At 49.9% G+C, this 14,408-nt stretch overlaps 1 protein-coding gene across 1 annotated transcript in view; it reads left to right on the top strand.

Moving 5' to 3' along the window:
* Nucleotides 1-14,408, top strand: part of LOC100472042 (ATP-binding cassette sub-family A member 17-like) — a gene marked incomplete at its 3' end in the record, with an annotated part of 62,605 nt that overhangs the window by 9,159 nt on the left and 39,038 nt on the right. Inside the window, exons 8-11 of the mRNA XM_034670575.1 lie at nt 6,096-6,269; nt 11,387-11,559; nt 12,441-12,584; nt 13,570-13,699. Of these exons, the coding sequence (XP_034526466.1) occupies nt 6,096-6,269; nt 11,387-11,559; nt 12,441-12,584; nt 13,570-13,699 (621 nt within the window). The remainder of the gene's footprint in view (nt 1-6,095; nt 6,270-11,386; nt 11,560-12,440; nt 12,585-13,569; nt 13,700-14,408) is intronic.

Here is a 14,408-nt window from a genome sequence, read left to right as displayed (position 1 = left end):
TGTTCCCTCTCTCGCTGGCTGTCTCTCTCTCTCTGTCGAATAAATAAATAAAATCTTAAAAAAAAAAAAAAAGAAAGAAAGAGTCTTTTCAACGAAGGTGCTGGAATAGCTGGATATCTACGTACACAGGAATGAAGCTGGGTCTCTACATCACGTCATATATAAAAATGAACTCAGAGTGGATCATAAACCTAAATGTAAGAGCTAAAACTACAAAACTTTAAAAGAAAATACAGGCAGAAATCTTTGTGATCTTGGGTTAGATGGTATTTTCTTAAACGTGGTACCAAAAGCATAAGTCATAAAAAAGAGGATTGATAAATTGGACTAAATCAATATTAACAACTTTTGTGCTTCAAAGGATACCATCAAGAAAGTGACAACCCACAGACTGGGAGAAAACATCTGCAAGTAATATATATCATAAGAGACTTGTATCCAAAATAAATAAAAGAAAACTTACAACTAAAAAATAAAAACACAAATATTCCAAACTCATTCTACAGGCCAGCATTACCTTGATACTCAAACTGAAAAAGACATCAGACCAATAAAACCACAGACCAGTATTCCTTATGAAGAGAGATGTAAAAATCCTCAATGAAATACTAGCAAACTAAATCCAACAGCATATTTAAATGATCATACACCATGCCAAGTGGGATTTATACCAAGAATACAAGAATAATTCAACATATGAAAAACAATAAATGTAATACACCACTTGGATTGAATGAAGGAAAAAATAAACACAATTTTATTCACTTTTATTTGTCTCAATTGATACTGAAAAAGCATGCGACAAAATCCAGTACTTTTCTTTTTCTTTTTTTTTTTTTTAAGATTTTATTTATTTACTTGACAGAAAGAGCCAGTGAGAGAGGGAACACAAGCAGGGGGAGTGGGAGAGGAGGAAGCAGGCTCCCAGCTGAGGAGCCTGATGCGGGGCTCGATCCCAGAACGCCAGGATCACGCCCTGAGCCGAAGGCAGACACTTAACGACTGAGCCACCCAGGCGCCCCATCATGATAAAAACTTTTAACGAACTGGAGTATAAAGGAAGTATCTCGACCAATAAGTGAGCATTTACAAAAACCCCACAGCTAACATCATATTCAATGGTGAACAACTGAAAATGTTCCCTCTAAGATCAGGAAAAAGATAAGAATGACCACTTTCCCCTCTGCTATTCAACATTGTACTGTAAGTTCTAGGCAGAGCAATCAAGAATGAAAAAGAAATAAAAGACATGCAACTGGAGAGGAAGAAGCAAAATTCTCTCTATTCAAACATGACATGATCTTATATATAGAAAATTCTGAAGAATCTACAATAGGAACTTTCAGAGCAATTAAATGAATTCAGCAAGTTTGCAGGCTAGAGATCAACATGCAAAAATCAGTTGTGTTTCTATACGCTATCAGTGAACATTCCAAAAAGGAAATCAAGAAAACAATTCCATTTAACATACACTCCAAAATAAAATACCCAAGAATAAATCTGACCAGAGATATAAAAGACTTGTTGAAAGAAGTCAAAGACAACTTAATGCAATGGAAAGACATCCCACGTTCATGGATTAGAAGACTTAGTATTGCTAAGATGGTCATAGTCCCCCAGATTGATCCATAGATTCAACTGAAATTCTATTAAAATCCCAGATGCCTTCTTTTCAGAAATGGACAAGCTAATCCTAAAATCCATATGGAATTGCAAGGGGCCTCAAAGAGCCAAAACGATTTTGAAAAAGAAGAACAAAGTTGGAGTCGTCACACTTCCTGATTTCAAACTTACTGCAAAGCAACAGGGATCAAAACAGTGTGGTACTGGCAGAGGATACATATAGAGACTGATGGAATAGAATTTAGAGTCTAGAAATAAGTCCACATGTCTAATAGCCAATTGATTTTGACAAGGGTGCCAAGACCACTTAATGGGGAAAGTATAGTTTCTTTAAGGAATGGTGCTGGGACACCAGCCACTCGGGACTCCTACCTCACTTCATTCCTTAGATGGCTGAATAATATTCCATCACATGGACAGACCACATCTGGTTATCATTAACCTGTTGATGGACACTGGGTTGTTTCCACCTTTGGCTACTGTGAATAATGCTGCTGTGGACATTCACGTACAAGTGTCTGTTTGAGTCTGCTTTCAGTTCCTTTGGGCATACACCTAGGAGTATAAACGCTGGGTCACATGGTGATTCTATTTAACTTTTTGAGGAACTAGCAAACTGTTTTCTACAGAAGCTGCAACATTTTACATTTCCAGAGTGCAGTACATGAGGGTTCCAATTTTTTTTTTTTAGAAATATCTGTTCAAATTTTTTGCCCATTTTTCACTTGCATCATTTGTTTTGTTAATGCTAAGTTGTAGGAGTTATTGATGTATTTTGATATTAACCCTTCATCAGATATGATTTGCAAATATTCTCTCCCCTTCTATGGGTTGTTTTTTTACTTTCTTGATGGTGTCTTTTGATGCACAGAAGTTTTTAATTTTGTTAAAGTACAACTTATCTTTCTTTTCTTTTGTTGCCTGTGCTTTCAGCCTTATACTAAGAAACCAGTGCCAAACCCAAGGTTATGTAGATTTTCTCCAAGTTTTCTTCTTAAAGTTTTATAGCTTTATGTTTAGAACATTGATCCGTTTTGAGTTAATTTTTGTGTATGGTCTAAGGTCAGGGTCCAACTTCATTCTTCTGCATGTAGATGTCTAGTTTTCCAAGCACCGTTTGTTGAAAAACTGTTCCTACCCCCAGTGGACAGTCTTAGCACCACTGTTGAAAATCAACTGATCATGATGTGAAGGTTTGTTTCTGGGCTATTATATTCCATTGGTCTTTACTGGTCTAGACTTTGAGAGGGATTGATGTTCATTCTTCTTTATATGTTTGGTAGAATTTGCCAGTGAACCCATATGGTCTTGGGATTCTCTTTGCTGGGACAGGACCTGAGGGACCTGTGGGACACCACCCAGCATACTAACATACACATCCCTGGAGTCCCAGAATAAGAAAAGAGACAGAAAAAAAGGCAGAAAGAAATATTTAAAGAAATAATTACTGAAAATGCCCCAAATTTTATGAAAAGCTTGAATCTACAAACCCAAGAATCTCAGTGAACTCCAAGCAGGATAAACTCAAAGAGATCCACACCAAGTATCATTCAAATTGTCAAAACCCAAAGCAAAAAAAATAAAAATAAAAATGAAAAGCATATTGAAAGCAACGAGAAGAGGCTCCTCGGGTACAAGTGATCCCCCGTAAGATTAATAGCTGATTTCTCTTCAGAAACTACGGACTCCAGAAGATACTGTGATGACACTTTAAATCTTCAAGGAGGGAAAAAAAGCTCAACCAAGAATTCTCTAGCTGGCAAAACTATTTCCCTTAAGAATGAAGATGAAATTGAGACATTTTCAGATAAACAGAAGTGGACAGCATTTATTACCAATAGACTGACCCTATAAGAAAGGCTAAAGGGAGCTCTCTGGGCAGAAATGAAAAGCCACCAGCCTCCCAGTAACTCGAAGCCGTAAGAAGAAATACAGACGACAAATAAAGGTAACTTAAGCCAGTATTTTTGTACTTTTGGTTTGTAAGCCTTCTGTTTCCTATATGATTAATAAGGCAAATGCATGAAAATATTCATAAATCTGTGATAATGAGTACTTGACGTATGAAGATATAATCTGTCCCAACGACAGCTTCAAGGGGGAGGGACAGAGATGTATGCGAGCAGAGAATATGCTATTGAAGGTAAGTGGTATTATTTAAACTTGGTTGTCATAAGTTTAAGAGGTGAATTATTATATACTTTTGGCTTTTTTAGAAGATTTTATTTCTTTATTGGTCAGAGGGAGAGAGCACAAGCAGGGGGAGCCGCAGACAGAGGGAGAAGCAGGCTCCCCACTGAGCAAGGAGACCGATGCAGGACTCGATCCCAGAACCCTGGGATTATGACCTGAGCCGAAGGCAGACGCTTAACCGACTAAGCCACCAAGGCACCCCCAAAATAAAATCTTAAAAAAAAAGAGAGCTGGAACCAGGGCTCCGTGGGGGAACAGCTGATTCAAGGTCTGGGGTATGAGCTCTGGACATTGTGTACCACAGCAAGGGGGCTCTCAAAGACCGATGGAGATGATGTCTAGAGGATGAAAGAGCCAACCTGAAGATGCTGCCACTCACCTAAGATGGGGCGTGCACATGAAGGAGAATAGCGCTCGCGATGAGTTGAAACACGTAAAATGTAAAAATCCTTGATGATGCAAAAATCCGTGATTTATAATGGTGCCCCAGGAAATGGCTCACGGGTGATCCCTGAAGGGTGCTAGGGCTGCCACCCAGGACACCCGTCCCACCATGCGGCTGCAGGTGGGAAGGCGCATCCTCGCTCCCGGCTGCTGCCTCCAGATCACGCCTCTTCCCTCCCTGCTCAAAGCACTCAGCCCCTTTGAGGAGGAGGGTGTCATCTGACTAAACCACACACTGTTTCTTACTAAAGCCTCTGCTGCTCCCTGTTCCCTCCCACGTTCACTGGAGCACTTCATCCTCTAAACCTCGGCCTTGCCAACGACTGTAATGACCAGAATCTCAGCCCCAAACACCTCTCTCTTGACCCCATGTCTCTCCGTTTAGCTTCTTCCCTCTTGCACCGCCTCCCCCAGTAATTCTTTTTTTTTTTAAGAACGCTGGGATCACGCCCCGAGCCGAAGGCAGACGCCTAACCGCTGTGCCAGCCAGGCGCCCCTCCCCCAGTAATTCTTTGACCCCCATCGAGACACCTGCTCCATTGGCCCTAACGCTCTTTCACTGTCCATCACCCCATCGTGTGCCTCGCCGGCTTCCTCAGCCCACTCAGAGCCCGCCGCCCATCACTGCTTTGACTCCTTTAACTTACACGCATCCGCTGTCCATTGAACTTGCATTGCAAATCCTCAGTCCTGGTCCCACCAAGCTCCCTGCCTACCCTGGACCTACACCTGAGCTGCTGAACTTGGCTGGAGAAAAACTCTCCCCCTGGGTGAACTGGTCTCTGATTCTCAGAGCCCCCGGCCACCGCCTTGCAACCCACCCACGTTCCTGTGTCAGTTTGTCCCACGCCTCTCTGACACAGCACTTTGAAACCTCTTCCCAACCCTACAATGGACAGCAGCGTCTCTCCCCTCCTCACTGAGGCCGACAGCTCCTGCTCCGGCCTCACAGGGCTGCTCGCACGGACCCTGACCTCGAGCAAGGCCACAGACTGACTGTGCATCTGTTTCCCCTTCTGGCAAACGAGAAAATCACAGTATTTATAACTTTGTTATGAGGATTAAATGGGATATTACATGTAAATTCTGAGAACAGTACTTGGTATATAGCAAGAACTTAGTAAACATTAGCAATTCTCAACGCCTGTTACAACGAGGAACCTGAAACTCAGAGAAGTCATACTGGATCCAAGGTTAGCCATGTTCATATAGCCAGGTTCGGGGCAGGTAGGCCTGATGCCTCAACGGGGCTCTTTCCTTTGTGGATGCAATCCTCACGACCCCAGCCCCTACTCTCTCGACTTCCAGGAAGTGGAACGTCTGCATTGCACCTGAGCTCGTCTTCCAGCCTGCAGTCGGACTGGCCTCATCTCCCAGTCCGGAGCCACCATGCTCACGGCCTGGAAAACCCTGAGTCCCTCACCTTACTTTACTCGCTCCACGACACTGGACAAACGTATTTACTGTGGCTAAGCCTCAGTTTCCTCATCTGTAAACAGGGAGGGCGTGAAGGCTCTGTAAGAGGCTGTAGGTAACGGGCTGGCCTTGGGGCTGCAACACGCGCCACCGTCTGTGAAGGGGAGGGTTTGGACCGTAGGAGGCGCTGTCAGTCTGTCTGCAGCGGTTGGAGATCTCGCCCTAACAGACCCATCCACGCCGGTTTAAGTGCCACAGAGGCCCTTAGCTTTTCGATAGCGAACGTGCAACGCTCTGTAAAAGGCTGCTTCCCTTCTGAGGCATCCGCAGACATCCCTGCACCCCACCCTGGCCGTGGCGGGACGGGGCTTGTGTCACCTCGTGCGTGGCTGACGGGGCCCCTGCCGTGTCTCCCGCAGCCCACGTAGCCACTGCCGCCGGAGGCATCATCTTCTTCTTCACTTACCTCCCGTGCCTGTACCTCACGTTCAGCTACTCCCAGAGGACCCACTTCCAAAAGGTGGCCTTCTGTCTGCTCTCCAACGTCGCCATGGGACTGGGAGTCCGATTAATCTCCGCGTTTGAGATAAAAGGTGAGCCCCCATTCCCCAGGGAAGCGGCCCTGCAGCTCCGCCAGCGCGGCGGACGGGCCAGGCTGACCTGCGTTTCCAGGCGGCCCTCCTGCAGCCTCCTGCAGCCTCGGGGGCGTCTGCGGTACCCCGGCAGCTGCGGTGGGTCGTAGCACACGGTTCACACCACACAGCTCCCGGTGTGGTTTGGGAGCAAAACTAAAGCATAGTAACGATATAGGAAATTATAAGCCTGTGTAGTTACATGGAAAAGACAGGTTCACAGCTGGATTCAGTGAGCACGTTTAGGACTTTACAGATAACAGAGGGCCATTCCCATATGCCGCGTTCCAGGCGCACAGGCTTGGGGTGGGCCTGGGGGCCTTGCCAGCTGTGGTGGTCTACTTTCCTCACAAGTTCCGCATTTGGAGCCGCACTCCCACGTGCTCGTTCGCCTTACGTTCCGGAGTTGGAAGAATTCCTCAGAATGCCAACGGTTACCGCAGAAGATGGGGGCTAACACATCAAAACTGAGGGCCCGCTGGGCTCCGTAGGCTTTCTGGATGAAACCGCCCCCCGTCTCAGCGGCACTAAGACGGCCGGCTGTGGACACTGTAGCCAAGTGTCTTCACGGCTCAGTGTTGGCTTTTATCACCACGGTTCTGGTTCTAGATGCTATGGCTTGGTTTAGCGGCAGACCACAGGGTGGGAGTTCTAAGTTGGATCTAGTCTCTGTGTCCTCGTACTGCAACTGGGATAATTTCCAATGACCTGGTCAGAGGCACCATCTACCAATTATCTTCTTTGTTAAATTGGGACGGTCTCAAGGGTTAAGGGTGTTTAAGATATAATAAAGGGTGTGAAGCTGACCAGAATTTACTGCAGGCACATGGTTTTCCTTAGAGCACTGATGGACCACACTTCACAAGTAAGCATGGGGGAAAGTGGAATTAAAAAGGTATTTCTGATTCCTCATATGTTAGGGAATGAATAGGGGACCTTTATGGAGCCTCTCTGTTGAGAGCTGAAGAGCCTAGGTTCGTTCCCCTGCCGAGATTCTCTCAGGGAGAGACTGAAACAAGACTAGGGCTACAGAGCAGTTCTTACTTGGGAGTTACGGGTTAAAGCGGCCCACCCAAGCGCTGGGCTGGCGTGGCCGGGCCTTCACGCCTCTGCCTCCTGCTGTCACCGGGTGTGGACCCCTCCAAGAAAGGGCGTGACCAGGCTGACCCTCAACCACGGCCACGGCCAGCAACTGACGCGCCGGCTTTCTTGAAGGGGAGCTGGGGCATCTATCCCCGCGTCCGTATCCCAGCCCCTCATAAACGAGAGGGCCTTGGGGAAGGTGCTGTGGTGCTGACCGCATTATAGAAGAAAACCCAAGGGGAAAATCGCCCCCGACAACCTATCAGAGGCTGGGTCTCCGGCAGAGCTGCAGCCCGGGGTCACCCTGCGAGGGCTGTCCGGAGACCCTCGAGCAGGAACGTGATTTCGGGTGGTCCTGGGACGACAGGGCCCCCACTCAGGTGCCCGGCAGAAGCACTTTCATCCCCGTCATGGCATATCCTCACAGACGGGTTCTCAAGGGCAAGATGCAACACAGTAAAAAGCAATTAAAAACATAAGGAAATAAACTGCCATGGATGACAGCCCACAGAAACAGTCACAAAGTCCCCACATTTTGGAATTACCAAAGCACAGATTATAAGACAATAATGCTCAGCTTGTGTTTTTTAATAAAGGCATCGTTTGAATGTATTGGACGGGTTAACGGTGGCTTCGAGCGCCGAGGGAGGGTTATGGCCCGGAAGTAGGTCAGAAGAAACCATGCGGGAAGCAGCAAAGAGGACCAAAAAGATATTAAAATGTGCGAGAGAGTTGAGAAGAGTGAGGAGGGCTTGCTCCCGTTTAAGCAGAGGTCCAGCAGGAAAAGAGACAAGGGGGCAGAAGAAATACTTCTGAAGAGACGGAGCCCAGATCTGTCCCCAGACTGGATTTTAGGAGGCCCAGCAAATCCCAGACAAGAGTAAGAAGAAGAAATCTAGCCTGGACACATCAGCGTAAGAGTGAGCACGGCAGATGGCAAGAGGAAAATCTTACAAGCAGCCTGAGGAACAGAAAGATAAACCGCTTTTCAACGGGAGCCTGAAGCTAGTGGTTCGCACGCTGGGTGTGTAAAATAGGACTAATAGAGATGTCTTGGGGTTGTTGTTTTTTAACAGGCAGAATTAAAATACATAAGAGGGGTTCTTGAGGGGGTAATGTCAGAACCCAAAGGGCATAAATACTTCCTGGAAGGAGGGGAAAGGTAACGAACTTTAGACTGGGCCACGCGAAGCAGACACGGTAATTCAGTACTGAGCCAAGCGGAAGGCTAGAAGCACTGTGTAACTTTCAAACTTAACAGAGACAGAAAGGAATAAGCAGAGATTGGCTGAGTCCAAAAGCGGCGGAAAGGAGAGAGGACTTCGGTCCTGTGCCTGCCTCCACTGCGGGGAGGCTGAGAAGTCAGGGAGCAGGACGGGCACAGCTGGCTCAGGACGCTCTCGATGGAACCGATGGGGGCAGGGCCAGCCCGCCAGACTCCTCCCGCAGCACCGTGCTCCCAAACAGGACTAGGTACACTGTGGGAGGAAGGGACGGCTCACCGCTACCCCAACCAATGACGGAACTTGATGAGCCGGTTCTCAAATTTAAAGGCATATAGAGAGGACCAAGAATGGCAAAAACCCCTTGAGGAACAAGATGGTGAGAACTGTTTTACTGGCTATGATGATCTACCCTAAAGCAAGAGTCATCAAGATTGACGAAAAGACTGACAACAGAAAAGGAAGGCCACAGGCACAGTCGAAGGCCCGAGGTGATGCGACAGAGCAGCGGGGTCGGGAGACGGTGCTGGCGCACCTGAAGAACGTTCTGGGGAGGTGGAAATCGGACCCCAATTCACAGCGCACAGAATCAGTTCCAGCGTCGAAACTCTCTAAAGCTGTCGGAGATGATAGAGAAGAATACACTCCAGTCCTCCGAGTGGGAAAGATTTCTTGTTAAGCAAGACGCAAAAAAGAACTGACCACAAAGACGGGTGCATCTGACATTAAGAAGCCCCAGACAGAATGAAGGGGAGCTGCCGAGGGAGAGGCACCAAGCCCACAAAAGCCTTGTGTCCGGAATTCATACTCATCAATTAAATGTCAGAATTTGTGGTAAAGTGCAGGGGAGGGAAGACCTGAGTAGGCACTTGGCAGAAAGCGTATCCCAGAGCCGACGAGCGTGTGCAAGCCAGGAGACAATGAAGGGACACGGGTTACGCGCTTGGGGAGAACCCTGCCAGGGGTGGAAAGTTGGCACAGAGAGACTGTGTGAAAGAAACAGAAGCAGACAGACTTGGTGTGGAGGAGACATGACAAGAAATGCTGAGATCTTCAGGCGAAAAGAATGCTTGCATCTACACCGGCAATTAAGATCACCAGAAACGGAAAGTACTTTGCTTTTGGGGGGGGTTGTTTTGTTTTTGAGTTTTCGCTCTGAAAGAGGACTGAGTTTTAAAGCAAAAGTGGGAGGAGCTTATAGCATTTAGAGTTCATGCAGAAGTGAGACGTAGGGCCATAGAGGCGGTGGGGAAGTACCGGGAAGATGCCGAGAACGGTCCTCACACGACGTGTGAGGAGCCATGACATCGTTTGACGACATACTCTGGTTAAAGATGAATGATGTAAACCCTACGACAACACTGAAAAAAATTTTTAATAAATCAACAGTGGAATCATGAAAACATTCTCCATGAATGCAAGAAAAGGGAGAAAAGGAGGAGAAAAAGAAAGAAAAGTTTGGAACAAATAAGCTGGCAAGACAGTAGATTTTAATTCAGAGCGGCAGTAGTCGCACGAAATGTGCATGGTATGGGGAGACCAGTTACAGAGAGACTGTCAGCTTGGGTAAGAGGCAAAACCCAGGCAGATGCTGCCTGGGGCCAGGGGCGGGGTGGGGACAGGGCACGCACTCTGGGTGTTTCTGGGCGACTGACCCCGGTGTGGCGAGGGCAGGTCATGTGATATTTCCCTTGGATTGCCTGTTAAAGCTCCATTTCATGTATTCTCTGGGATGGGCACTCTCAGTAAATACCTAAAGTTAACCGGCAATCATGTGTCTGCCATCCGGGCCCTGCAGATCTGCACTGAGTGAGATGGACCTGACACTCGGGGACCAAGTGTGCCCTGCGTCCCCCGCATCCTTGCACCTGTCCTGAGTCGGTGCGAGATCTGATATGGCGACTCTCTAGGCAGGCACGTAGACACCTGTCATGGGAAGGGGATCCCTGTGGGTCTCCCAGCCCCTGGCCCCCCACAACAGCATCCACTCCCCCCACACACACCTAATCGGAACAAAATCCCCAGGCGCTCAGCCAGCACATTCAAGTTTGAGGAGCAGCTATGGAGCCCGTGTGTGTGCTGCCATGTTGCTGGTTTCCGCCACCGCGAGCCTGCCGGGTGGCAACAGCCGCTCAGTGTCTTGGATGCTTGAAATGAGAAGCTTAGTCAACCGGCACTCAGATTGGACACTTGGCATCACACAGCTTGCTTACTTCCCTGCGCGTCCTGGAACTGGTCCCAAGCCCCGCCTCCGTGCCGTCCTGTATTCCTGGAGTAGGTGTGCATGAGGCCCTGGAGCGGACGGTGAATGAACAATATGTGAGCAGATTCAGAGCGCGGAGCGGGAACCCCTGGGATCACAGGTGGCACGACGCTCACTTGCAGGATGGGCACATAACCCGCACAGGGGGAGTGAGAACGCGAGCTTGTGGGGTAAGGAGGCGCCTGTGCTGACCTCCCTTCCAGTGAGAATTAGCCCATCAAGAAGGTGGGGCAAAGTGAGAGAGAAGGCAGAAGCATGGAGAAGGGTCTTGGTGACCAGACTCCTCCTTCTTGGTGCCCATGAAAACACTAGGGCCTTTTGGCAGGTCCTGAAAATGCCTTGTCTCGTGGGAGAATCCCACGACTCTCAGGTGCCCCTTCCCTGTGCCTTGCGTTCGTCCCTCAATGCCCCAGTCCCCAGTTGTCTGGTCTTGTCAGTGTCCTGGTTGCCAGCCATTTGGGGGGGAGCTCTTCCTTGCATGTGCTGACGCCGTCCCTCCTTTGGCTCAGGTACAGGCATGCAGTGGGAGAATATCGGCAGCGTGAGTGGGGAGTTTAACTTCTCCCAGGTGCTGCTGCTGCTGCTCCTGGACTCCGTCTTGTACGGCGTGGTGGCCTGGTACGTGGAGGCTGTCCTCCCCGGGGAGTATGGTGTACCCAAGCCTTGGTACTTCTTTGTTCTGGTGAGTACTGGCACTGCTGTCCTATAGACCACCTTAGACCTTTTACAGCCCCCACCCCAGGAGCCTCACCCATCTCCGCGGTGTCTTGATGGAAATCTCAGACCCCAGGAAATCTAAGCCGGGTTCTCTAACCGGGATTTACCCCAAACCTTCAGCTGTGGTCGCCAAGGAAGCACGATGACGAGTCTCAGTGTCTCTGACTCGTCCTTGGCTGGGGCCCCATGCAGAGTGCCCACAAGCCTGTCTGCAATGTCCTGCTGTGTCCACTCCAATGTCAGGCCCCGTGAGTCCGCACGGGACACCACCGTTTCCCCTCCGGGCTGTGGGCGTGGCCCTGACGCTCTCTGAGACCTCTGGGGCGCTGGTAGGGTGCAGCCTTCCTTGGCGACCCCAACAAGTTCTCAGAGGCGCTATCTCCTTACAAGTGGAGTCACTTGCAGATGCCAGTGGCCCCGTCCCATGGTCTTTGAAGGGGGTGACCCTGTCTGAGGGGCACAGGCACGCACTTGGGGCTCCACGTGGCTGCCCACTGGCCCTTCCAGGAGTGTCCACCCCAGGATTTCTCCAGGCTCAGCCAGGGAGGCTGTCTGCCAACATGCCAGCTTCCCCAGCTCGCTGGCAGCCCGGGGATGGCACATCCAGCAGGACGGTCGCTCACTCTGACCTTGGGACCCTGAGTTGTAGGCCAAAAGCAGCTTACTGGTAGTGAGTCCATGAGCAAGCTGCCTGACTTCTCCAGGCACCATTACATGTTCGATACCAGGAAACGTGGGGGTTGGGGGCGGGGAGTGTGGAGAATTTAATTCACCAAAATATTTATCTTTCCAAAGACGACAGTCGATTCACCCGAACACGTTAATGTTAGTTGACTTTCTGTCTAGCCGTCCCACTGGTGCGGACGGTCTGTGCCCCTCACACGGTCAGTGCTGGACGTGGGGGATCCCGACAAAGGTCCGAAAAGCAAGTTCATTCAGGAGGAGCCCACCAATTTGGCGAAAGGGATTGAAATCCAACATCTCTACAAGGTATGAGCTCACAAGTCTCCTTCCAAGATTTTATGGACTAGTGTGCGGAGGCTTCTGTTTTACTCCGACGGTGGTTACGAGGTACCTTCCCTGAGGGAGGTTTAGTGTCCTCCTGTGACGTACCCTGCAAATAGGAATCCGACATAAAGTCAGGCAGGTCAGTGCAGGAGGTGGGGGTCGGGATGATGTCTCCTGAAACAGACCCCCCCCACCGTGCCAATACCGTTGCGTGGGGACACCCTGGCACTCGGCCATTGGGCAGCTGCCGTCGATCCCCACAGTTTACACACCCAAGCCCTCGGTGCCCTGGCGTTCGGGGTTGGCTTCCAGACAGGGCGTGTCTGTCTGTCACCAGCATTGGCTGAGCCCTTCCTGCACACAGAGCCCGCGTGGCTAGGCTCTCCCAGGACAGGAGGCCAGCCCTGTGCCCTGGCACGTCCTCCGAGTAGCATCTTCTCCTTCAGCACCTTGGAGAGGCGGTGTCCTTGTCGCACTTCGTGCCACCTTCCTCTGCCCGTGGGGGCTGGGGGCTAGGGGGTGTCACATCCTGGCCCAGGGGACTCACGACGCGGCTGACGGTTCCAACTCCTTCACGGGCTGCGGTAGCAGAAGCAGCCAGGCCCGCTTGTGGCTTCCAGGGGTCTCCTTTCTGTTCACACGCCAGGCTGTCTGTAGCCGTGGGGCTCTGGCATGATTTCTCAGGGGCTTGGCCACCTCACGCAGGGCCAGGTGTGGCTCTGGAAGCAGGGAGGAGACTCCCTGCCAAGCTCTGAGCCCTGCGTCCTCGAGCCCTGGCCTGCACCCCCATCAGGCCCCTCAGCAGCCCCAGGCAGCTAAACCCTGAGACAGGGGCTCCCTTCCAGATTTCTGCTTGCGTTCCCACCGACGGACCGACTTTCACGGGGAACCTGGTATGGGTCGTAGATTCTTCAGGAACGCCACATGCCCATCACCGAGTCGGTCACACGCTGAATTCTCCACACAGGTGTATCACACGGGAAAGAATAAACACATAGCGGTCCAACGACTGACCATGAATCTGTACCAGGGGCAGATCACTGTTCTCCTGGGACACAACGGAGCCGGCAAAACCACCACGTGCTACATGCTCACAGGTACGTGCGCGGGGCCAGCCCCCTCGGAGAGAGCCTGCAACACAGCCCGAGTGAGCCTCCATCCCCCTCCTTAGGGCTCACTGACGTTGAGCCTGAAGCAGTTGCTGTTTGCTTTCCTGCCATCTGTAGAGTGTCTGTTTGTTCACGTGACCCTGTACCAGGAAGACGGAATCTTTGGCTCTTACAGTCTGTGGAATGAGATCTCACACACTATCGAGGAGCTGTGCGCACGGCTCCGCATGTCTCTGGAGAGAGACTCTCTCAGACAGACTCCCCGCTGAGCAAGGAGCCCACCACAGGGCTCGATCCCACGACCCCGACATCACGACCTGAGCCGAAACCAGGCGCCCCAAAAATCCTTATGTTGATTTAGAGTAAGAAGATACGTGGGAAAGAAGGCGAAGTCATATCACATGTTCGTACTTCTAAAAAACTGCAAACCACCTACTAACGAATTAGCGTGGGTTGAATAAATAAGCAGCATATATTCATAACAATAAAATCCTCCTTCCCAAATCATACAGAGTTTGTGCAAGTGGAGAAATGGCCTCAATATGCCATTTGTGAAAAAGCCAGTTAAAAAACCAGAATTCTTATTTTCCCATTTTTGCCAAAATCATTAACACATGAGTCAGCATGTGCATAAAAGAATACACGAAGGAGGGGCGCCTGGGTGGCTCAGTCAGTGAAGCGTCCCCCTTCGGCTCGG

The sequence above is a fragment of the Ailuropoda melanoleuca genome, chromosome 10 (genome assembly GCF_002007445.2).
Source record: "Ailuropoda melanoleuca isolate Jingjing chromosome 10, ASM200744v2, whole genome shotgun sequence".
Taxonomy (NCBI): domain Eukaryota; kingdom Metazoa; phylum Chordata; class Mammalia; order Carnivora; family Ursidae; genus Ailuropoda; species Ailuropoda melanoleuca.
The sequence above is the reverse complement of the archived record's forward strand: the minus strand, read 5'-3'. Positions and strand labels throughout refer to the sequence as shown.